This window comes from Podarcis bocagei, assembly GCF_964188305.1.
Source record: "Podarcis bocagei genome assembly, chromosome: 8".
In the NCBI taxonomy this organism is placed as follows: domain Eukaryota; kingdom Metazoa; phylum Chordata; class Lepidosauria; order Squamata; family Lacertidae; genus Podarcis; species Podarcis bocagei.
The window spans coordinates 79,004,539-79,029,659 of record NC_138133.1 but is presented as its reverse complement, the minus strand read 5'-3'; the positions used below and the strand labels follow the sequence as shown (position 1 = coordinate 79,029,659).

At 47.5% G+C, this 25,121-nt stretch overlaps 1 protein-coding gene across 18 annotated transcripts in view; it reads left to right on the top strand.

Moving 5' to 3' along the window:
- The window catches only part of MTSS1 (MTSS I-BAR domain containing 1), a 155,864-nt gene that overhangs the window by 100,807 nt on the left and 29,936 nt on the right, over nucleotides 1-25,121 (top strand). For all 18 annotated transcript variants that reach the window (XM_081204545.1, XM_081204549.1, XM_081204548.1 and 15 more), the window contains exons 4-6: nucleotides 18,503-18,587; nucleotides 19,342-19,433; nucleotides 24,467-24,541. In XM_081204545.1, the coding sequence (XP_081060671.1) occupies nucleotides 18,503-18,587; nucleotides 19,342-19,433; nucleotides 24,467-24,541 (252 nt within the window). The remainder of the gene's footprint in view (nucleotides 1-18,502; nucleotides 18,588-19,341; nucleotides 19,434-24,466; nucleotides 24,542-25,121) is intronic.

The window sequence follows — 25,121 nt, the reverse complement described above, 5'->3', positions numbered from 1 at the left end:
ATGGAGAGTTGCTGTGATTCCTCTATCATGGCCTCTTCTGCCTTCCTGTCGTTCCAAGATTTGTGAATGGGCTGGGAGAGAACGGGTGTGTTTGTCCATGAAACTTTGTACTGGTAGGGAAAGAAACTTGTTTCCAGGTGTTCTAATCACAAACAGAAACCTGACTCTTTAATATCCTCTCCTCAAATCCTCCTGGGGCATCAGCTGTGCTGCTACTGAGAATGACTGCTCACGCACAGCCAAGTCCTTGGTTGACTTCAATGTTAGAGTCACGGCTTGTCTTCTTCAAGGCAAGGAATGACCTTAGCTCAGTTTTAGGGAATATCCTTTGCATGCACAGGGTCCCAGGATTGCTCCCCGACATCTCAAGGTAGGGCTGGGAAAGATCCCTGCCCAAAACCTTGCAGTCACTATTGGCAGTACTGTAACGAACTAGGTTAGTGTTTCTCAAACTTGGGTCTCCAGCTGTTGTTAAGACTACAACTCCCATAATCCATAGCTAGCAAGACCAGTGGTCAGGGAGGGTGAGAGTTGTAGTCCAACAGCAGCAGCTGGAGACCCAAGTTTGACAACCACATGAACTAGATGGACCAAGATGGTCTAACTTGGCATAGAATCATAGAACTGTAGAATTGGAAGGGACCACGGAGTTCATCTTGCCCAACCTCTTGCAATGCAGGAATCTTGTGCCCAGTGTGTGGCTCTAACCCATGACCCTGAAAGTAAGAATCTCCTGCTGTACTAACTGAGCTATCTATGAAGAAGCTTCCTCTTCTTCTGGGGTGTGGGATATTGGCTGTGAAACTGTATACCCTAGAGCAGTGGCGTTCCACTCTTGTCCCTCAAAGGAACTCTTCCCACATTGACCTATCCATATTGCATTGTAGGAGATTTGGGAAGCATATTTTAGGGCACACAGATGTTTCACAGCAGGACATTAGCCAGACCTCTCAGACCTCACCATTGTGGGTATTCTTCCTGTGAATTGCACAGTAGTGGTGAGCAGAACAGCTTCTGGACAAGCACACGTTAAGTCGTGTTTTCATGAGCGGAATTCAGGATAAGTTCCCAAGGGGTCCCAGGGTTCCTCTGAATGGGGCCAGAGCAAGACATTCTGCTGTTTTGAGCAGGAATAGACGAAGGGAAGCAAAGCATTGGTGTGTTTTTCCCAGTTGCCTGAGTCCTGTTCTCGACGACTTCAGCTTTATCTTTTTTTGGGTGGGGTGGGGTGTCGGAGATATCTGGTGTTGCTTCCTGCTGACCTTTTAGGCTGCTTGGACAAAGCGGAGGAAGCGTTTGGGGTTACGTGTATAGTCTTTCCTGGTTGAATTGTGAAAGGCTTCTGTTGGGTTGGGAAGCAGCTGTTTTGACAAGTCGGTGCTGCAGCAATTCCCGGGCAGGAAATTAATCACCCTTCTGACGAAACTGCTGGGTGGATTTAGACGTGGCTTTGAATGCAAGACCCGGACCCAAAGCTGTTCATGTTCCTTCCTCTGCAAAAAAAATTCCAGAGAAATTCCTTGAACCAAAAGATGCTCAGGATCTGGGTTTTTTCTTCTTCTGTCCTTTGCATTGCTTTTCAGGCCTCGAGGCTGAGTCACGGTAGAATCACTCCCCTTCTCTTCTTCCCCAAACTGTGAATGGAGCACAGTTTGACTTAGCCCCCGTTTATCACTTACGGAACTGTCCGCTGCCTCCCCGGTCTTCTTCAGACAAAGTCTCCCGTCTCACCCTGATCCGGCCTGACCCTGCTAAGCTTTGCAAGGTGAAATGAGACTGCAGCCAGCGGGAGTGTGGTCGCAGTAAACAAAATGGGAGGATGCTAAAAGCATCTAATTGAATTACCGTCCTTTGACGATGATGCGGTGACTCAGAGTGAGGCAAGTCACCTGCTGCTGTGTCTTCCGCTTTCTGCTACCTATAGCGGGTTCGCGGTTAAAAACATTTCAAAGGTCATTGTTATGAAGATTGCTGGAGTCCCATTGTTTTGCCTTTAAAGGCATCCTAAGGTGCATGCAAATAAGGTTGGAGCAATAGCACTGTACAAAGGAAGGTGCAAATAGACTTCTTGTGCTACTCTTTAAGGCTAGTCTGTTGAAATGCTTTATTTACAAGTCTACAGGTGGAGCATAGAATCATAGAATCATAGAGTTGGAAGAGACCACAAGGGCCATCGAGTCCAACCCCCTGCCAAGCAGGAAACACCATCAGAGCACTCCTGACATATGGTTGTCAAGCCTCTGCTTAAAGACCTCCAAAAAAGGAGACTCCACCACACTCCTTGGCAGCAAATTCCACTGTCAAACAGCTCTTACTGTCAGGAAGTTCTTCCTAATGTTTAGGTGGAATCTTCTTTCTTGTAGTTTGGATCCATTGCTCCGTGTCCACTTCTCTGGAGCAGCAGAAAACAACCTTTCTCCCTCCTCTATGTGACATCCTTTTATATATTTGAACATGGCTATCATATCACCCCTTAACCTCCTCTTCTCCAGGCTAAACATGCCCAGCTCCCTTAGCCGTTCCTCATAAGGCATCGTTTCCAGGCCTTTGACCATTTTGGTTGCCCTCCTCTGGACACGTTCCAGTTTGTCAGTGTCCTTCTTGAATTGTGGTGCCCAGAACTGGACACAGTACTCCAGGTGAGGTCTGACCAGACCAGAATACAGTGGCACTATTACTTCCCTTGATCTAGATGCTATACTCCTATTGATGCAGCCCAGAATTGCATTGGCTTTTTTAGCTGCTGCGTCACACTGTTGGCTCATGTCAAGTTTGTGGTCAACCAAGACTCCTAGATCCTTTTCACATGTACTGCTCTCAAGCCAGGTGTCCCCCATCTTGTATTTGTGCCTCTCATTTTTTTTGCCCAAGTGCAATACTTTACATTTCTCCCTGTTAAAATTCATCTTGTTTGTTTTTGCCCAGTTCTCTAATCTGTCAAGGTCGTTTTGAAGTGTGATCCTGTCCTCTGGGGTGTTAGCCACCCCTCCCAGTGGGTATAGAACCAAACGGTGTGGCACATCCACTAGGTAGATCCCCATAAGAGATATACCTTCAGAGGGTGTCTTCAGCCTTCAGCTAACTCTGCACAGGCTCTCTGCATCTGCCCCCCAAAATCATCATCTTTTTCTTTCACACGTGCACATACCATTTTCTCTCCACGTAGCAAGAATTCACCTTTCGCAGGCTCTGGAAACTTTCCCGTGTATCAAGGAACTATCTCTGAGCAAATTTAGTTTTAATAAAGAGAGACCCACTGACCATACCCTGCTTTCAACCCGTAATTTGCTAAACCAAAGGCATCTGATAGGCTAGCCTACCTCTGCTGCAAGCCAGCTATCACAGTGTTCCAGCTTTGCTCTTGTATGGCTGTGTATTTTAATTTGGCACAAATGTGATAACCTTTGAGGATTTGCTTGTGTGCTTCGGCAGAGTAAGATTTTTTTTACCCTGTGGCTCTCTTTCTCAAGTGTGCATGGTGGCAGTACCCTGAGATGAAGAATGCTCTCTTTTGGCTCTGTGCAGACAGTACTTTAAAAAAAATATTTATTGGAGATGTCTACTGGCTTAGGTCATTCTTTCTTGGCCAGCGTTATAGTGTGTGCTTCTCCATAAGTATAGGATGTTCCAAGAAAATAATATAGTATTTTCTGGTCCTTGGAGGGGTTGCCAAAGGAAATGCTTCCTTCTGTAAACAAAGGAGCTTATTTTTTTTTAACAAATGTGGGTCAGTGAATGGGTAAGTCCTGGAGGTTTCCTTTTGATGTCACCGCCCTGGTGTTGAGTCAGCTCAAAGTTGGCTCTCTGAGAACATTGCAAGTTTGGCTGTTCCTTTTAATAACTTGCCATGGACGGGATTAAGAGTCAGTCTCGGAGACTGCAAGCCGTGTAAACAGTTGACATACCCTCTTGATGTTGCTTTCGGTAGGGAGCAATTTGCATTTAGTCACTCGAGGAATAAATCCAAGCGTTGATTTGGAGCACATGTCGTCATGCAAGGTCCTGGGATCGCAAGCTGCCTGCTCTCCAAGGCTAAAGGGCTTGTGGGCAGCGCCAGCCTGGCAACTGCTGTTTGGAGAGATGGAAAGGCAGTCGCGGCCAGGGAGGACAGAAAGAAGAATGAGAAAGGAATAGCTGAGGGCTCCTCAAAACCATGTCTGATCCGTAACGCATTTTCTCCCTAGTTCATGGACAGGGTTTCTGCTCAGTTTGATGGAGGTGGTTCAAGACCAGCTCCCTCTTTCTAGAGAACTCTCTCGCCCACATCACAATATCAAAATGGGCAGAACTTTTCACTCGTGGTGGGCTGAGGCCAGTCAGATACCACCACCTGCAGCTTATGGCTAGGACTGCAATATTGCCATCACAGAGGCTGCTAGAATCATAGAGTCTAGTCCAACCCCCTTGTCATCCTGTGTGCAGCCCTCTGTTAGAGCACATGCTTCCCATGCAAAAGGTTCCAGGATCAGTCCCCAGCATCTCCAGGTAGAGTGAAGGCTTCCTGTCTGAAACCCTGGAGAGCACTGCCAGCCAGTGCAGGCCTGGCTGATACGACTTGGTTATAAGCTAGGCTCCCTGTCCACAAATAGTTTTAGCCTTTGCATTTTGGTACTGAAGGATGTTTCCAAATACCTTCCTGCCACAGCAGAGGTCGGAAAATTAATGGAACCTCGAGCAACTGACCAAGGGGTGGTGATTAAGGCTCCTAAAAATGTGATGCTCTTGCCTAGGTGTCTGGGGAAAAACTTTGCTTCCATTTTGCCATCTTGCCTTTGCTGCAGCGCATCATAACATCTCCACAAATATTTCTTGAAGGGGCAATACAATGAGATTAAAATGCTTAATCAAGTAGGCTTTCTCGCACTGTAAAACGGGTGCCTCCGTTGGTTATTTTATCTTTTGCTGTAGTTTTTAAGGGACCGTCTTGCCTTTGTAATTGAGTCGTTTGTTTTAACGTGTACAGTTTGCTGCAGTTTTAGTGCTGTATTAAACAGCAGATGGATGGATTGAGTGCACCAATTATTTTGTTAAGAATGTGCCTCTGTGTTCTGCGCAGAAGAAATGACATCTCTGCTGATTCGTAAGACAAAATCTTGAGCACTGGGAAGATGTCATTGTTGCCACGGTGGTGTTATGATTCTGTAATCCTGCGCAGTTAATTGGGAGAAGCCCCATTAAACACAGCGGGACATTTCTGAGTGATCATGCTTAGGATTGGACCGGAAATGTATGTTCAGCTCATTCAAAAATACAGTCATATCTTGGGTTACAGACGCTTCAGGTTGTGTTTTTTTGGGTTGCGGACCGCCGAAACCTGGAAGTACCGGAACAGGTTACTTCCAAGTTTCGGCGGTCGCGCATGCACAGAAGCGCTAAATCACACTTTGCGCATGCACTGAATTGCAACATGCGCATGCGCAGACGCGGGTTGTGAACGCTGAGGGTTCTGAACGTGCACCCCGCACGGATCACGTTCGCAACCTATGCGTCCACTGGATACATGCTTATTAAAGTGTACAGGACTTCTTCGTGAGTGCACAGTGTGCTATAAAAATAATAATGAACACATTTATTCCTTGCCATTCACCCTTCCTCTCCCATATGTCTTTTTTTAAAAATAATAATAATATTTATTTAGAGAACTTGTATATCACTTAACATTTTCGGGGGCGGGGGAGAAACCCTCTTAAGCTGTTTACAAGTATCGTAAAATATTACCAAACCAGGAAATGACAAATACATAATAAAAAACCAATGCATTCAGCAGCTGAACAGGACAACCCTCTTAAACACCAGACAAGACCTGAGTAAGCAGGTAGGTCAGAGATGGGGGACATGTGGCGCTTCAGAAGTTCCCAGCAGGCCCCTTCAGCATGACCAGTAGTCAAAGACGATGGGAATTGTAGTCCAGCAACAGCTAGAGAGTCACAGCTTCCCCACACCTGAATTAGGCTTTTAACAGTGTTCCTTACCTGTCTAGAAGCAAAGTCCTGCCCAACGGCTCACAATGACTCTAGATTGCCACCCCCTGCTTGAAGGCTCTTTATTTCAATGTAATCACCTATGTCTTAGGCATGTTAGACAGAATATGAGTGACAAATATCTGTCTGCCTTAAAATAATTTAAAATATAAAGGTGCTACACCCACAAGTGTACCTGATTGGACCCATTCCAGAAATCAGCCTTGATAAAGGTCTGACCCAGTTCTTGAGAGATGCTGTAGAAATGGCACGTTTCCAAGCAGACAGAATTTTGTCGGCTTGGCATAGACATTCCACGTACTCTCTTCTGTCTGAACATGTGGTATTAATACAATGCTGTTCTAAGAATATGATGGGAAGTGGCCACGTCAGGTGCACTGGTAAAGAGTGGAGGTGGTTCCATGAATGTTATTTAACTTGCCTTAATTCTGGGGGACAAAGATATTAAACTACTGCGAAAGGGAGCTAGGGCTGTGCTTAAAAGATTTCCCAGTGCTCTTCCACCCTTGATAAATGTCAATTGAAACTTCCAAAAATCTAGGTAAATAGTTACTTGTCTGATGCGCCATTATTCTCAGTGTGTTTCATTGTTATATGCACACAGCCATCTAGGAAAAGAGTTCCCAGATTGTGGTCCGTGGACCATCAGTGGTCCACGAGCTTCGTTCAGGTGGTCCATGCTGTGTCTGTGGATTTGTGGTTGAAGATGGGCAATGCCACATTTATCACGTTGAATATTCACATGGGGTTTTTTAAAATTGTATTTTATTGCTTCTTTTGTTTCTTATGTTGTATTTTATTGCATTACAATGAATTCTGTGGAATTGCAGTTTCTATAGCAGGCGGAAAAATCAGTATGACTATCAGGAATTTTCAAGTGGTGGGGGGAAACTCTGACCTAATTGGAGAGCATCTTATTTATTATCTGCCCTTAACTTAAAATCCCAGGGCAGGTCACCACATTAAAAGCCATTTAAAGCAATCCACAACTTGACTTCTCATGAAGGAGGCAGGGTCAAATTGGAGGATTCCTGCATGCACAGAGCAGATAGAAAAATGGGGTGGGGGGGGCCCAGGCATCTTAATATCAGCAAGCCCATTGTTAGTGTGGGAACCTGGCACGGTAGCCGCAAATCAAAGAGTTCCCTTTGGGAATAGTTAATTAATTTCAAACAGCAGGTGAATCTTCCAAAGCAGTTTCCTCTAAGGCTGTAATCTATATTCTGAGTGTCTGTAGCTGAGACCTTAGTGTCAAGGTCAAAAGCCCCTCAGCCCTAACCTGACGATTTCCTGTTTGTCTTATTAATAGACAATTTAACAGCAATAGGCCATAAAACCAGCTGTGCTTTCCCCAGCAAAAAATAAATAAAATGTTTTTTTAAATAAAATGGTTGATGAGGTCTGTTGAGCAGAAATAGCAAGCGACTGGAGATGTCTGCGTTGTTGTGTGTTTAATGTTTTCCTGTGATGAATTTAGCTCACTCGCTTCCCCTTAACAGTGGTCCCAAGCTGTTCAATGGTACAAATTTAACACCCGTTGGCTGTGGTTAACCACTGTTGCGACGCTCAGAAAAATAATGACATCTGCATTTGCTGTTCGGAGGTGGGCTTAGCAGTTAAGGTTGGCGCTTAACAACTGCATAACTGCAGGTGCAAGGAAGGTGCATGTGTTTCCAAGGCTGGTTGCAGATTGGGAAACCATGGTTAGCTGAGAACCAGCCTCCTGTAGCCTCACTGAAACATTAACCTGCACTGTTTGTACGAATAAAGCTGTGAATTGTACATAGGTAAAGGTAAAGGGACCCCTGACCATTAGGTCCAGTCGTGACCGACTCTGGGGTTGAGGTGCTCATCTCGCTTTATTGGCCGAGGGAGCCGGCGTACAGCTTCCGGGTCATGTGGCCAGCATGACTAAGCCGCTTCTAGCGAACCAGAGCAGCGCATGGAAACACCGTTTACCTTCCTGCCGGAACAGTACCTATTTATCTACTTGCACTTTGACGTGCTTTCGAACTGCTAGGTTGGCAGGATTGCACATAGGGAGGTTTAATTTATTAGCACCCTGATTCCCATGATAGAGTTCAAGGTGACGTACACAGGGCTCTTGGGGGCCACCAATCCCCCACCCTGTAGAATTATATCAGCTAAATTTTATTTGGACCATTGGGGTGAATTTCAGGAACCAAATTGCTTTTTCTGTGCAGCCTGAGCAGAAGCAGTCACCATTAAGAAAAAAGAGGTCAGAATAGGCCAAATATATATGTGGACTGTCCCTGGATCCAGTGAATTTTCTTCTTTCGGTTCTCAAAGTTCTTAACCTGGCTCAAGGTTGTCATCTGACCTAGCCAGATGTTTAACTGAGAATCAGTCACAGTCAATCCACCATTTGTAAAATAACTTTAGAGCCGTCTTGCTCAAAAATGGCAACTAGGCATTCTGTTTTGGCGACTGTAACCTTGGTTTAAGGAGCCATTTGGTGCCATTTCTGAATTTTCTAACACTGGCTGGGAACATCCTTTGTCGGCAGCCTTGGAGACCAGCTAGATGAACTGATGTTCTGACTTGCTGTAAGGCAGCTTACAGTGGTACCTCAGGTTAAGAACTTAATTCGTTCTGGAGGTCCGTTCTTAACCTGAAACTGTTCTTAACCTGAGGTACCACTTTAGCTAATGGGGCCTCCCGCTGCTGCCGCTACGCGATTTCTGTTCTCATCCTGAAGCAAAGTTCTTAACCCGAGGTACTATTTCTGGGTTAGTGGAGTTTGTAACCTGAAGCGTCTGTAACCTGAAGTGTCTGTAACCCGAGGTACCACTGTACTAGGCTTCTTACAATTCATTCCATGTATCCACCAGCCTTAGATCTGGAGACAGAAAACGTCATCTTAAAGGGTATAAGTGTCAATGCATCTCTGATGGGATTTTTCTAGGGGGCTTCAATAGTCTCAGTTGACCCAAGTAGTAAATATATGTCTGCTTATTTTCTGCAGAGATTTGTGTGTGTGTGTATGTGTGTGTTGTTTTCAGCAAATGCTTGCCCCCGTCCTTGTTTTCTTTTTTTGCAACAGGTGGCTTCTTGCTGTTTTCCCATTGATGTCAGACGTGTACCAAATTCTTGGGCTTATGAGGCTTAAGGACCCAGCTGCTCCTCTCCGGGTGGGGGCGAGGGGGAAGGATGGGCAATGCTGTAACAAAATTAGTAAAGTTGATGTTCAGCCTGGCTGCAGCGAGCATAGGTTGATGTTTCCTCCCATGGCCAACGGACAAGAGGCGGCTAATAATGACCTTGCATAGGACAATTTTGCCTTTCAGCATTTGTTGGAACTGCTAGTGCTGCTGTTAGAATGCCTCCCTCTCCAACTCGGGTCTGAGTAGATGCTACGGCAGACAGGCACTGTGCAGCTACAATCTAGCTTCGCAGTTAAGAGAGCTGCAGCCATAAAGGGTGGCCTACAAATCAAACATACCTTTCTTTCCATGCTACTGCGTTCCATGGGGACGTGGGTTGTGCTGTGGGTTAAACCACAGAGCCTAGGGCTTGCCGATCAGAAGGTTGGTGGTTCGAATCCCTGCAACGGGGTGAGCTCCCATTGCTCGGTCCCTGCTCCTGCCAACCTGGCAGTTCAAAAGCACGTCAAAGTGCAAGTAGATAAATAGGTACTACTCCGGCGGGAAGGTAAATGGCATTTCCGTGCGCTGCTCTGGTTCACTAGAAGCGGCTTAGTCATGCTGGCCACATGACCCGGAAGCTGTATGCCGGTTCCCTCGGCCAATGAAGCGAGATGAGCGCCGCAGCCCCAGAGTCAGTCACGACTGGACCTGATGGTAAGGGGTCCCTTTACCTTTTACAAATCAAACATACCTTTCTTTCCATGCTACTGGACTCTGGTTGGTACCCAGTCCTTGCTCACTAGCCCTTGCGGATATTGAAACAGTGATGTTATTTTTCCATGTTAATTTGGTGCATGCATGAGCCATCAAGGAAAGACAGCTTGCTTCTGAATGCCAGTTCCTGGAAATGGCTGCACGGGGAGATTGCTCTCAGGTGCAGTTTGCAGGCTGGTCCAGAGGCATCACGTTGGCTGCTGTGAGAACAGGATTCTGGGCAAGATAGGCCATTGCCCTGACCTAGCAGGTCTGTTCTTGCATTATTGTGAGTTGTCTATATGCCTCCCTGATCTGTGTCTTATATTCCATCTTCCACACCGCACTGCAATTTGCTTTTGTATACCACGGAATATATTACACTTAATTCTCCATTGTAGTAGACGTGAGAGGAAATCTGTGGTACTGCAAAGGGGGAGGGCCCTGTCAAATACAATGTGATTTCTGTAATTGGGTTAACGTGCTAAAAATGGTGCTTGACAAAATGCCTTTCTATTTCAGCAGGCGTCTTAAAGAAATTCTCTGCTTTTGTGATAAATTTTAATTGACTCTATCCACCGCGTCCTTTCTGTAAGTGTTAGGAGGCATGCACCTTAAAGATTCGGGCAATTAAGCAGCATAAAGTAAAGCAGTGAGCATGCGAGGTTAATGAAACAATTTATTTTGATAGTTGGGCCATCCTAGCTGAAGATGCCCTGATATCTACAGAGGAAGAACGGTATACAAATTCAATTAATATGAATCATAATAATAAGAGCAATTTAAGAGCAAAGGTCCTCTCCTCTGCACTTAGATAAATGTAGGGAGAAAGATAGCACATGGAAGGGGGTGAGATAAAACAAAATCCTTGTATTACACCCTCAAAAAACAGAAATGTCAAGAGGCTAGAATATTTTTGGGAGTCAAGTAATATTGTAAGTGCAAGGGGAGGCAGCTGGTGTCCAGCATAATCCTCGCCCCCCCCCGCCATGTCTGCATGTCTTCAGATGGTATTTATCTGTATTGTCTGCCTCCTTTTTATTCTTTCCATCTGTTGCGCACATTTTTGTTCCTTGGCTTGGAAGGTGGAGGCAGGGAAGGAGGAGGAAGACAAGTGTTGCTCCTTCTCTCACAGAACCTGGGGAGAATAAGCAAATCAGTCTCTTCAGCTTAAGCCAAGAAATAGTATTCTCTATGAAATTGAATATCAGTATACGTATCAAGGCTTTGAGATTAGACCACTGAAGAAGTCCGGAAAACTACCTGGGGAGTGTGCTACCTGCAAGCCCCTGTAAAAGAGCCCCATTGGGGGCAAACAGGGGCCTCTTGATTACTTGGACCGCCAGGGCGAAACGGGTGCAAAAACGCCAGCAGCCTCACATCTACAACTTCATTAACATCCATCTACAACTTCATTCCTGCCAACTTAGCAGTTTGAAAGCACATCAAAGTGCAAGTAGATAAATAGGTACCGCTCCGGTGGGAAGGTAAACGCCGTTTCCATGCGCTGCTCTGGTTCACCAGAAGTGGCTTAGTCATGCTGGCCACATGACCTGGAAGCTGTACGCCAGCTCCCTCGGCCAATAAAGTGAGATGAGCGCCGCAGCCCCAGAGTCAGTCACGACTGGACCTAATGGCCAGGGGTCCCTTTACCTTTACAACTTCATTAGCATCTCTCGGTATTGTGAACAACACCAAACTTATCTTTTGTTGGTATCTTCATGAAGTTGCCTAAAAAGATAAAGAAAACAAAAGACTGAGTTAAGCACTTGAAAAATCCATTGAAATCAGACATTATAAGTTCACCTTAGGTTGGGTAGTTTGCAAGTCTCTGTGGCTTTGCATAAGGTTTTGTATTTTTCTCTGTAGTTAAACTATGGCATTCGCTGATGGTTGGCCACCACCTTTGATAACTTTAAAAGGGGGCTGGGCAAATTCACAGAGGGCAAAGCGGCTGATAGCTACTAGCCATGACAGCTGTGTTCAGCCTTGCCTGTTGGAAGCAGTATGTCTCTGAACACTATTTGCTGGGAATTGCGGATGAGGAGAATGCTGCCATGCGCTTTGCAGGCTTCCCTGGGGCATCTGGTTGGCCACTGGGAACAGGATCCTGGGTTAGATCTAGTCACCTGATCTAGTAGGGCAGTACTTAAGGTGGATGGAGGAATGCATGGAGAGTATGAGGTAGATGTGTCCTCCTTAGGTGTGGACTTTTATTGCTGGCCCTTGTGGTAAGGGTTTAGGCCTGGATAGCTCAGTTGGTTAGAGCGCGGTGCTGATAATGCCAAGGTTGCAGGTTCAATCCCCCCTCTGGGACAGCTGCATCCTCCTGCATTTCAGGGGTTTGGAGTCGATGATCCTCAGGGTCCCTTCCAACTCTAAAATTCTGTGATTCTATTTTTCTAATCTTAAGGTATCCAGATCAGCAAAGTGGGAAAACTCCTGGCCGTTTAACTCTGGAAATGCCAGAGATTGGACCACGGACCCTGCTGCGTACAGATAATGGTCTCTGCTGCTGATATCATGGCTCTTCCCCTTCCAGTTTCTAGGAGCCAGTAGCTAGTAGCAAATAACAAATAACATGAACCCATGTCTATTGAGATTTGTCTTTAAAAAGGGGGGAAAGTACGCACGCATGCACAACTTGCAACGCACCCCGTGAATCAAGTATTTAGGCCTGGCCAGGTGCCTCTTCCTGCATCTTTTCAGTTGCATGCAGGCAGTGAAAAGCAGCGGATTCCGCATTTTATGGTGGTTCCGCAAAATGGCTGGTGGCCTGTGTTCAGTGGTCAAGCCAAAAGCAGTGCAGGATCAGTTTCGATTGTGTGGTGCTCACATCAGATGTTTAGCAGCCTGGTCAACCAGTTTGCTGGGATTCTTCCAACCCAACTATAAAACTCTATGCACGTCATGCGTTATAAAAAAAATTCTCATTCTGCTGATCTCTGGAAGGTCAGATTATCCTGCTGGATCTGGCCAAAGGCTGACCCGATACCTATGGGAAGCCAGCAAGGATATGAAGACGCACGACTGAAAAATGTCTGGGACCTTGTCCTGAACACGAGAAAGAGAAGAGTCCCGTTTTCCTGCAGGGTGCTTGAGTCTCTTGAAGGGCCTTGAAGTTGCTCCCTAAACGAGCGTGCCGTTTGTTTAGCTGTGTTTTCTTCGTGGTGCCATGACGGCGTTGTAATAGGAAAGACAAAGGACTGGCTGTGTTCTGTTTTCAAGGAAGATAATCGCAGAAGGCCTTGCGAACGCACACCTGCCCCGTTGCCCAGGACACAGATAGATGGGGAAGGACGCGCAGCTTGAATCTAATCTGTCTGCCTTGAGATGGTCTGTCTGCTTCCTTCTGCAGGAAACAAATGGGGGCCCGAAAGAGAGGCTTGTTAGAGCAGTGGTGTCCAACTGTCTTGGCAAGAGTGGCACAAATCAAGGCCTCCCGTGTGCTCAGAGCTACTTGTGTCACATGGTGGGCCAAGGCATAATTCTGCCTTCAGTCTACTTTGCCAGAAAACGGGCAGCAGTGTGCAAGAGAAAGAGAGACAGATGTAAGAGAAAGAGAGAGATATATAAGCAAGCATACAGTCCTGTTTCTGAGTCCTTGCCAGGCTTGTGTGTCATCATCATCATCATCATCATATTTTTATACCCTGCCCTGCCCTTCCCGGCCAGAACCAGGCTCAGGGCAGCTAACACCAGTAAAATTACAGTAAAATCTTAATAGGGGGGAAAAAAACAAATTTAAAATACAGGTTAAAATGCAATTTAAAATGGAGCCTCGTTTTAAAAGTAGCCCATAGATCAAAACCATAAGGGGAGGGAAAACATAAGGGTCAGACTTGAGTCCACACCAAAGGCCAGGCGGAACAGCTCTGTCTTGCAGGCCCTGCGGAAAGATGTCTCCCAGTCTCCCAGGGCCCTAGTCTCTTGTGACAGAGCGTTCCACCAAGTGGGGGCCAGTACTGAAAAGGCCCTGGCCCTAGTTGCGACCAATCTAACCACCTTGCGACTTGGGACCTCCAAAATGTTGTCATTTGTGGACCATAGCTTTGGCTATGCCACATGGAATTGATGGGCATGAGGAGTCCCAACAACATCCGGATGCCCACAGATGTAGGGTCTGTCCCCAGCTCTCCATGCCACCTCCTCTCCCAATTTCGCCACAGCTCCATACTTCCAGACCTCCAATGGACAAGGCAGCCAAGCTCTAACCCCTTTCCCTCTCTTCGGACACTTAACTTGAAATCACGTTAAGATTGTTACAGTGGTGCCTCGCAAGACGAAAATAATTCGTTCCGCAAGTCTTTTCGTCTTGCGATGTTTTTCGTCTTGCGAAGCACGGTCCGTCGCAACTGTGCCTCTTCAAGCGGCTTTAAGAAAAAAGCGCAAGACGTTTTCGTCCTGCAAAGCAAGCCCATAGGGAAATTCGTCTAGCGAAGCAACGCAAAACCAAAAAACCCTTTCGTCTAGCAAGTTTTACGTCTTGTGAGGCGTTCGTCTTGCGGGGCACCACTGTATTTGTGAGTGTCTCCTCCTTCCTCCTCCTCCCCTCCAGCGTCTTAATTAGGTGCTTGACAACATTAACTTTCAAATGGATGCAAAGCCTCAGTTGCAGCAAATACGCTTTGACGAAAGAATCAGGCTTCCCCCTCCTTCCGGCCCCCTGTTTTGAGCTGCGGCAGATGCCTGCTCATTTGGAACAGGCTGTTCAGGGTGAGCACGTACAAGCACTGCTTTCCCCCTTCAGTGGGTCGCCTGCCTGTGTGCCCATTAATGCCCCACTGTGTTTCAAGATGGCAGCAACCTCCCGAACGCGGAGGAGGCTGTAGAAGGGCAAAGCTGCTCCCCCTCTAATGAGTTTTGCCTCTGTTTGACGCTTCCCAGACTCTTGTGTCCCGGATTAAGCCACGCTGGTCCTTTTTAAAATGGAGAATAATAGATCTGGAGCCAGCACCTCTTTTCTCACCCAGAGCGCACTTTTCTGGCACCTCTCAGGTGGGCGCCATTGCAGGCTGGTGCCCCCCTGCCCGCTTCTGGTCTTTACATAATTCTGAGAAGCCCAAAACGAACATTTTGAGTCAAAATGGAAGGTTGGCCGCTGTGTGTGAGTCTGCACTTTTTTAGGTCTACGACTCCTAGCCGCCATTGGTCAAGTAAATGGGTGGGGCCAATCGTATTTCCTTTTCTTCAGTCCCTCTCTTGTGTAGTGGCAATGGGCTTTAAGCTTTCCAGCCAGGCCTCCACCATTGCACACATGCACGTTTGCACGAGGACCCCTCCGAGCTGCCCTAGCCATCTGCTTGAATCTAAGGGAACGAGGGAGGCGGGGACACATTTATTTGATCTGCACCAGAACCAGGGGTGACCCCTGAACCAGCTAGGGAGACAGCTTGCCATAGTTTTCAGCAGTGAACACGGCACGGTTTCATTTCATTTCACTTTTGGTTTGTATACCACCTTTGTATATGACTACATTCAAGGCGTTTTACAAGTTGAGGAAACAGCGGAATAGACAGCAAAGACCCCGCAAATAATAACAATCTGACCCCGATACAAAACAAAAGTCATAATAAAGGCGTAACTTTAAAATAAACAACTTGAATCAAATAAAGCAATATTCAATAATCCCTTGTTAAACCGGCATCTTTTCTGGGCTGCCCCAAGTTGCCCAACTTCATTGTGAGTTCCAGCACCTATTTTTCTTGGTGTTCATGCTAGAAGCATGACCTAAGTGCGCATTAATTATGTCAGGAGTGGAATTCGGGTAGCGGGCCGTGACTTTGTTTTATCTTGTTTTATTTGTGTGTGTCTCTCACGCACAGAATCTCCATTTACCACAGCAGCCTCGAAAACACCTCATGGGGGGGGGGTTGGTCATATGTTTTTTGGGTTCCTAACATTGAATGAGAGCATTTAATATACAGGGGTACCTTGGGTTACATACGCTTCAGGTTACATACGCTTCAGGTTACAGACTCCGCTAACCCAAAAATAGTGCTTCAGGTTAAGAACTTTGCTTCAGGATGAGAACAGAAATCATGCTCCGGCGGCGTGGCGGCAGCAGGAGGCCCCATTAGCTAAAGTGGTGCTTCAGGTTAAGAACAGTTTGAGGTTAAGAATGGACATCCGGAACGAATTAAGTACTTAACCCAAGGTACCACTGTATTATATCAGGTGCCTTGTCTCATCTGTGGAGGTATGTGAACTTCACCAGTTGGGTTTCCACCCCGGAATCACATGCAGTAGCCCCCCAAGCGCTCTATCTGAGCCCGTATGCCTCTGAATCCCAGTTGCTAGGAATTGCGGGTTGCAATGGCACGGCTGTGCTCATGTCTTGCTCATGGGCTTCCCATGGGTATCTGGCCTGCCCCTGTGAGAGCATGATGCTTGGCTTCAATAGGCCTCTGCTCTGATCCAGCACTGTGGCTCTTCTTATGTCCCTGGCATAGCTGGCTTCTAAAGAGGACAAGGCAAATTCATGGACGAAAGGGTTAGGTCAATGACCACCGGCCGCGGTAGCTGCTGATGGGATCTCCGAACTTCAGAGGCCATGCTTTGCTCAATTATCAGATGCAAAGGGCAAACAAGAAGGAATGGCTCGTCTTCGTAGCTCCCTGAGTTTTCCCCAAGGACATCTGGCTTTTTCACTGTCGGGAACGGGAGTGCTGGGTTTGATGGGTTGCAACTGTGATCTAGCCAGGCGGTTCTCAAGTTGTGTTAGCACCATCTACTGGGGAGTCGAATGTTCTGTGGAAACCGATTCGCAGGTTTCGTGGTACAGAACTTGGCTGCGTCACAAAATTGTCAAGGGCTCAAGTTTTTTGGTGGGGACTTAGAAAGCAGACCTGTGTGCCTCCTTCCCAACCACAAATCACTGGTTGCCACGGCTAGCCAAATTTAGTGGACCACTGTGGAGGTGGGCATCTCTGGCAACCAACACTTAGCGTGGAACCTTTTGCAGTTCCCTTGCAGCAGGAATCGACATTGGACATCTCTGTCTTTGAGCAGATACACAATATCTACTAGTGGGCTGGAGCATCCATTATCCTTTGACCCCTGGCAAATCCAAAATACGCTTTGCCTTTTATTCTTGCAAGGTGGGGGGAAACCTGCAGTGTTTTGCTCTTCTTTAGTCTTCAGTGAAAGGTAATAAGTGAGTTGCCTGGTATTGGTTGAAAAAGCAGTAGTGTGGGTTCACAAAGTCAGAGACTAGGATATGTGTTGTTTTTTCTTTTTTGCAAGATCCTGCGCAAGATCTAGAGTGTCTAGCCTTATCACATAATGTCCAAGCTAAGTTGCCTGTGTTCCCAGCCTCCTTTGTTTCTCTCCTTTGCGCTGAAAAGCAGAGCAGTGTGCTATTGTTCACCCTAGACAACCACTGAATGACAGTCGCCAATTGAGGGCACCCTTATAAATTGATAGCTTGCGGTTCAGTTCTTTGAGGCTATTGATACGGCGTCACAGTTGTGGAACACATTTCCTGGGGAGTATTGCCTGGCTATTTATTTCTCCCTTTAATTTTAGGGAACACTCTTGGTTCTGGCAGGTTGTTTCCATTGAGTCTGAAGAATGAGTTGCTCTCTCTTTTTTTAAAAGCTTGATGACTCCTTTTAGTCATTTTATCATTTCATGGGTTCTCATTTCTTTTATTGCTTCTGCCACCCGTGTCAAACTAAAACCATCCCTGCACAACAGACGCCCCAGGGGCCAGGCTATAATTTTTTTTAAACGAAAGAGTAAGTTCTGCCCAAGTTTGCCCCAGAGCTGTCAATTCTGTAAGCATTAGGAAGAACTTTCTGACAGTAAGAGCTGTTTGACAGTGGAACGGTCTCCCTTGGGAAGTGGTGAACTCTCCTTCCTTGGAGGTTTTTAAGCAGAGGTTAGATGACCATCTGTCATGGATGCTTTAGCTGAAATTCCTGCATTGCAGGGGGTTGGACTAGATGACCCCCAAGTCCCTTCCAACTCTACGATTCTATGATTTACCCAGGGTATAGGGAGCCTCTAACCTGCCAGATGGTGCTGAACTGCAGCTCCCATCAGCCCAAACAAGCATGGCCAGCGGCCAGGAATGATGGTAGTTCAGCAATGTCTGGAGGGCCAAAGATTCCCCGCAGGTGATTTAGACACTGGCATTCAGGTCAGGCCACTGTTGTGGAATCTTCTTGTCCCATTCATTCTTTTTTACTTTGGTGTTGGAGGAACCTTTTAGGAACTTTGCATTGCACGTTGCAATATTCTGGTTTTCAGTTGATTTTGTCCATTTGTATTATATCTTTGTTAAATTGCTTTGAGACTTTTTTTCTTGTTGTTGCATAAATCGGTGGGAAAAAATGTAATAAGTAATAACAATCGATTTCCTAGGCATGGTTTAGAAATTTGTATCAAGACACCACAGATGGCCTTAGAACTCCCAAAGGGCCTGAGAAGACCTCTAGCCTTGGTTTAATCTGTGTTTGAAATACTGGGTGGTTTTCCTCAAAATAGACCCATTGAAATGATTGAACATGGCTAAATTAGGCCCATTAATTTCAGTGGGTCCATTCTGAAACCCATTGCTTTTATTATTTCCATGCACCACTTGGGAATACTGTGTGTGTGTGTGTCAAATACCTTTCTTGCCAGGTTTTTCTAAATAAGACCGCTTTCTTCTTTCAGGTGCTACAAGAGAAATTGGCTCTGCTCTGACCAGAATGTGCATGAGGCACAGAAGCATAGAGTCCAAACTCAGGCAGTTCTCAAGGTGAGTTAATGCATGCCAGTGAGCCGACACAAATCGGAAAGAGCCCTTCATTATTAGCTCCTGGACTTTGGTCAAGATGTAATTGCTACACAACCCCTTTCATTCAGGACCACATTAAGTTGTTTGCTGGGGCTGGCTTCCAGCTAACCTCTGACTTTCGGTTGCTGGGAACACCCTTCCCTTTTCTCCCATCAAACAAACCGGGCTTTGTGGGAGAGGAAGAGTTTACTGCCCGCCCCGAGAAAAAAAACAGAGGCTTGCTGGCACAACCCTCTTTGCACACCAGGAATTCCTAGTCATGGCATTAAGTGTAACTCAGCAGTGAATGAGGGACGCCAAAGGGGGATCAGTTCCAAAGCTGAGAACTTGGGAAATTGCTGCAAAAGCAAACTATTTTATTGGGCCTTCTCCAGTATCTGGTAACTCTCTCTCGAGGGAGTCTGAGAGCTACAGTTGCGCTGGGAGATTTAGCTATGAAATGGAGAGTCCCACCGCCCAACCCCTCTGATCTAGACACTCTTTGGCCAGCCCTACTTCTCATGCCACCTGCAGTATGGACGCAATAATGCACAGCCTAACGTGATGGGCTGTTGAGAACACTTCAAAATAATTTTATGAATGGGTTAGCGCAGCTCATAGATATTGAGGGGGTTTCTGAGCAGTCGGTGGGTCTGCCTTAGGGTAGATTCAGGTTGATTCCCCCCGCCCCCTTTGCAGGATTTGATTCCTCTTTGTGTTTTCTCAACCAAATTAGTGCTTTAATAGACTGTCTGATAAACCCACTTCAAGAGCAGATGGAAGAATGGAAGAAAGTAGCCAATCAACTGGATAAAGACCATGCAAAAGGTAGTTATATGGAGAAGGAGCCGTGGACAAGATGTGGCTGAACGATGCAGGTTTTAAAATACAACTGTGCAAATGTTTACTTTTTGTGCTGTGTTTTCGAGAATCTGGTCACACGAGGTGGCGATGGCCACTTATGGGATGACGCAGGTACAACCAGGGTTATGCATGAGCCAGCGCTAAGAAATCAGGAATGGGCTGTGAGAATCGTCTTCTCCTTTGCTGCATCTCCTTCCGTCCCTTAAGCAAACCCCCCTTTCCTTCTGCAACCACGTTTAAGCGTCATGTTAGTTTCAGTGTTATAAACATGGTTAGGTTTAACCACAGTTTCCGTTTTTAATACGGGTTTGGAACCATGGTTTAATGTAGTTGGCTTTCAAGTCCTGGTTTTGAGTAGGTGCCAAGGGTAGCCTTAATACTGTCACTTAACACTGTTAAAGTAATGCAGGTGGCTTGCCACTTTTTCCTAAGCTGGAAAGGACTTCAGGTGAAGGATCACGCAGCTCTGCACCTGGTGCTCAGTCTCTTAACCATGGATAAAGAGGTACCAGGATCCACATCTGAAGATTTGATAGAATCCGCCACTTCTAAAAAAGTGATGTATTCATTTTATGCAGAGATTTCAGGCCATACGGCTAAGCATTGCTTGCAACCGCTTTAATGTTTTGTGTGTGCTTAAATGCACCCTCAAAAAGAGACGCGGGTGGCGCTGTGGGTTAAACTACAGAGCCTAGGACTTGCAGATCAGAATGGCAGTTCGAATCCCCGCAACGGGGTGAGCTCCCGTTGCTCAGTCCCAGCTCCTGCCAACCTAGCAGTTTGAAAGCACGTCAAAGTGCAAGTAGATAAATAGGTACTGCTCCGGCGGGAAAGTAAACGGCGTTTCCGTGCGCTGCTCTGGTTCACCAGAAGCGGCTTAGTCATGCTGGCCACATGACCCAGAAGCTGTACGCCGGCTCCCTCGGCCAATAAAGCGAGATGAGCGCCGCAACCGCAGAGTCGGCCACGACTGGACCTAATGGTCAGGGGCTCCTTTACCTTTAAATGCACCCTCAAGTGCTGAGAAGAAAGTACAGTGGATGCTCAGGTTGCGAACATGCAGGATGCACGTTCGCAACCCGTGTGTGCATGCGCGGGTTGCGATTCGGTGCTTCTGCGCATGCACAAATTGCGATTTAGCGGTTCTGCGCATGCGCGCGTGCCGAAACCTGGAAGTAACTCGTTCCAGTACTTCCGGGTTTTGGCGGTCTGCAACCCGAAAAAACAACCTGAAGCGTCTGTAACCCAAGGTATGAGTGTACAACCAGAATTTGGGACTTTGCGAAGCCCCAGTGGCTAGAACCCGCGGTTCTGCCCTGTTAACTGCAGAGGGGTGCATTTGTAGTAGTCTTAACTACAGGAAGCCACGGTTTCTTAAAATAAAATGAAAGAACAATAAAAGTCAGGTTACCACTAAAACCTGATGCTCTCTAAGAACATCCTGTCTGGCTGTTTTGAACAATTGCTGCTTCTCAAATAGGACAGGTGAACCGGTGGTTAGGCTGTGCCAGAGCAGGTAGATTTAGTGGTGGAGCTGCTACCTTTTCTTAATCTCTGCTAACTTGTGCTGGCCGGGACATTTAATTTTCATTTCATTTTCATTTGTATACCACCTTTCTATATTGCTATATGGACAAGGCGGTTTACAAAGCTGAAGAAACAACAAAACAGATGGCAAAGTTCACCCACCTACCGTATTTTTCGCCCTATAAGACGCACTTTTTCCCCTCCAAAAATGAAGGGGAAATGTGGGTGCGTCTTATGGGGCGAATGCAGGCTTTCGCTGAAGCCTGGAGAGCGAGAGCGGTAGGTGCGCACCGACCCCTCTCGCTCTCCAGGCTTCGCGGACCTCTCCTCAAGCAGCGGGAACGTTCCCACTGCTTGGGGAGAGTTGCCGGCATCCCGAAGCCTGCAAGCGCTGATCCCAGCACGTGCAGGCTTCGCGGATCTCTCCCCAAGCAGCGGGAACGTTCCCACTGCTTGGGGAGAGTTGCAGGCATCCCGAAGCCTGCGCGCGCTGATCCCAGCACGTGCAGGCTTCGCGGATCTCTCCCCAAGCAGCGGGAACGTTCCCACTGCTTGGGGAGAGTTGCCGGCATCCCGAAGCCTGCAAGCGCTGATCCCAGCACGTGCAGGCTTCGCGGGTCTCTCCCCAAGCAGCGGGAACGTTCCCACTGCTTGGGGAGAGTTGCCGGCATCCCGAAGCCTGCAAGCGCTGATCCCAGCACGTGCAGGCTTCGCGGATCTCTCCCCAAGCAGCGGGAACGTTCCCACTGCTTGGGGAGAGTTGCAGGCATCCCGAAGCCTGCAAGCGCTGATCCCAGCACGTGCAGGCTTCGCGGATCTCTCCCCAAGCAGCGGGAACGTTCCCACTGCTTGGGGAGAGTTGCCGGCATCCCGAAGCCTGCAAGCGCTGATCCCAGCACGTGCAGGCTTCGCGGATCTCTCCCCAAGCAGCGGGAACGTTCCCACTGCTTGGGGAGAGTTGCAGGCATCCCGAAGCCTGCAAGCGCTGATCCCAGCACGTGCAGGCTTCGCGGATCTCTCCCCAAGCAGCGGGAACGTTCCCACTGCTTGGGGAGAGTTGCAGGCATCCCGAAGCCTGCAAGCGCTGATCCCAGCACGTGCAGGCTTCGCGGATCTCTCCCCAAGCAGCGGGAACGTTCCCACTGCTTGGGGAGAGTTGCAGGCATCCCGAAGCCTGTGCGCGCTGATCCCAGCACGCGCAGGCTTCGCGGATCTCTCCCCAAGCAGCGGGAACGTTCCCACTGCTTGGGGAGAGTTGCAGGCATCCCGAAGCCTGCGCGCGCTGATCCCAGCACGCGCAGGCTTCGCGGATCTCTCCCCAAGCAGCGGGAACGTTCCCACTGCTTGGGGAGAGTTGCAGGCATCCCGAAGCCTGCGCGCGCTGATCCCAGCACGCGCAGGCTTCGCGGATCTCTCCCCAAGCAGCGGGAACGTTCCCACTGCTTGGGGAGAGTTGCAGGCATCCCGAAGCCTGCGCGCGCTGATCCCAGCACGCGCAGGCTTCGCGGATCTCTCCCCAAGCAGCGGGAACGTTCCCACTGCTTGGGGAGAGTTGCAGGCATCCCGAAGCCTGCCCGCGCTGATCCCAGCACGTGCAGGCTTCGCGGATCTCTCCCCAAGCAGCGGGAACGTTCCCACTGCTTGGGGAGAGTTGCAGGCATCCCGAAGCCTGCCCGCGCTGATCCCAGCACGTGCAGGCTTCGCGGATCTCTCCCCAAGCAGCGGGAACGTTCCCACTGCTTGGGGAGAGTTGCAGGCATCCCGAAGCCTGCAAGCGCTGATCCCAGCACGTGCAGGCTTCGCGGATCTCTCCTCAAGCAGCGGGAACCACCGCTGGGCTCCCACGGCTTGCAGAGAGCTGCCTGTTTGGGGGCTGGGGTCGGGGGAAGCTCGGGCTGCCCCAGCCCCGCGCCTGGGGGGGGAAATAATTTTTTCCCTTTATTTCCCCCCCAAAAAACTAGGTGCGTCTTATGGGCCGGAGCGTCTTATGGGGCGCAAAATACGGTAATAGCAGTATGATCCAATACAAGAAAGTCATAATAAAAGCATAGCTTCAAAATAAACAACTTACTGTATATCAAAATAAAGCAACGTTCAACAATCCCATTGGAATGTAATATAGTAAGCAGTAAAATTAAATACCAGCAGATAATAATTAAACAGTTTACACTTGAAAATTGCAGTAAAGAATGACTAAACTGTAATCAATAAAAATAACAGTAAGTCACAATGCATAAAATAGCACAAAGCATACAAAACCAGAAAGTGGGGAGCTGTGGTTCTCCCCCCTTTATTTTATTTTGTTCCTTCCCATTGCCTTCACTGGAAAGGGAGTAACCGTGCTAGCTCGTAAGCTGGTTAAGATTCTGCCTCTGGTTTGGGGGAGGAGGTGAGGGGGTATCAGGGGAAAAGGAACCTAGGATCGTACATGTTCTCAGCTGTCCCCCACATGTTGCCAGGCTGCCCACAGAAAGGGAAGTCAGAAATATTGTGCATGCCCCTCCAAGTGGCCCTAGTTTTGCAGTTTTAACCATGCTTGTGTTGCATATTTTACATTCTAAACTGCAGGGAGCGTTGAAGGGCATTTGAGGTGCAGGTTAAGTCGGGCCACCAGCAGATTCTGACTCGGCCCACACCTCCTCCTCCCTCTCACGAGTAATCAGATGAGTACTTGGCTTATATTGAGGCCCCCTTGGGGTTACTTGTTGTGACATCACTCATCACCAGGTGACTCACTGGGGCAAGATGGTTTGAGCATGTGATGCCAATCCTGGCTCATTGATTTCCGGGCCCAGTTATAAAGCCTTAAATGGCTCAGGACTGCAATACCTCAAGGACCGCCTCTTTCCATATGAACCTACCCAGATCCCGAGATCATTTTCTGAGGGCCTTCTTTGTGTGCCTGCTTTACAAGAGGTCTGGAGGATGGCAACACGAGAACGGGGCCTTCTCTGCAGTGGCCCCCCCATCTGTAGAATGCTCTCCCCAGGAAGGCTTGCCTGGCACCTTCATTACACACCTTTAGACGCCAGATGAAAGGTTTTCTCTTTAACCAGGCATTTGGCTGATTAACGTGGGCTTTTAAATGTGTTTGTGTGGGGGAGTGTTATTGGTTTGTTTTTGTTTTATTGTGTATTTTGCATTCTCAATTTGTATTTTTCTGTTGTGAACTGCCCTGGGATCTTTGGATGAAGGGCAATATACACATTTAATAAATAATATTAATATTTTCCTGCTCTTCCCTTCCCTTTTACATACTGCTTTTGTGCTAAATATTAGTGAAATGCATTAGGATGCATCAACAGAGAAAAGTAGCTTAAATTGCTTTCTCAAACACTGCATGCCATTCTCTCGACTCCTAGCATCATCAGGCGTAGCCAGATCTATTTATTTATTTTTACAAAGCATGCCATAGCATAGATGTCAAATGTGTTGATATTCAGACTGTGTTTCCCGCTTTCTCTCTCTAGAATACAAGAAAGCCCGACAGGAGATTAAAAAGAAATCTTCAGACACACTGAAACTACAGAAGAAAGCAAAGAAAGGTAAATTTCTCCCTGAGGTTTTCCTTACTTGCTTGGTGTGTGGCTGCTCTGAATTTCCTGTTTGTTTTTTTATTGCAGCAAAAAGCTGTGTTTCTGTGACTGTGCATATATAATAATTTGGATGTATTGATTTGTTTTTGCCAAACACGCACACACCTCCAATTTAGGGTGGAATTAAACGTTGTGGTCTTCTGGCCATTTCATCTGCACAAGCATGTCATTTAGATAGATGGAATAGTCTCCCGCCTTCTCCTCCCCCTTTGCACTGTTCTGGGGGATTCTTCTGACACACGCCCCACAAGCCAATTTCAAGGGTGTGATGTGTGTGTGGGGGGGGGGGGGAGACGAAGCCCCATTGCAGAAGCAAAAAGCCTTGCACAGGGCTTCCATTGACTGAGCCGGATAGGCGAATCCCAATCAGAGTCTCCATCCATCCCACACTTAACTGCTGTCGTGTTGACTGTTGTGATACACATTTATTTGTGCTGAGTAGGAGGAAGGACTACTCCCTGAGTAGGACTACTCCCTCCTACCGATGCATTTCTGTAAGTGTAAGCTGCTGCTGCTGCATTTTTATCAC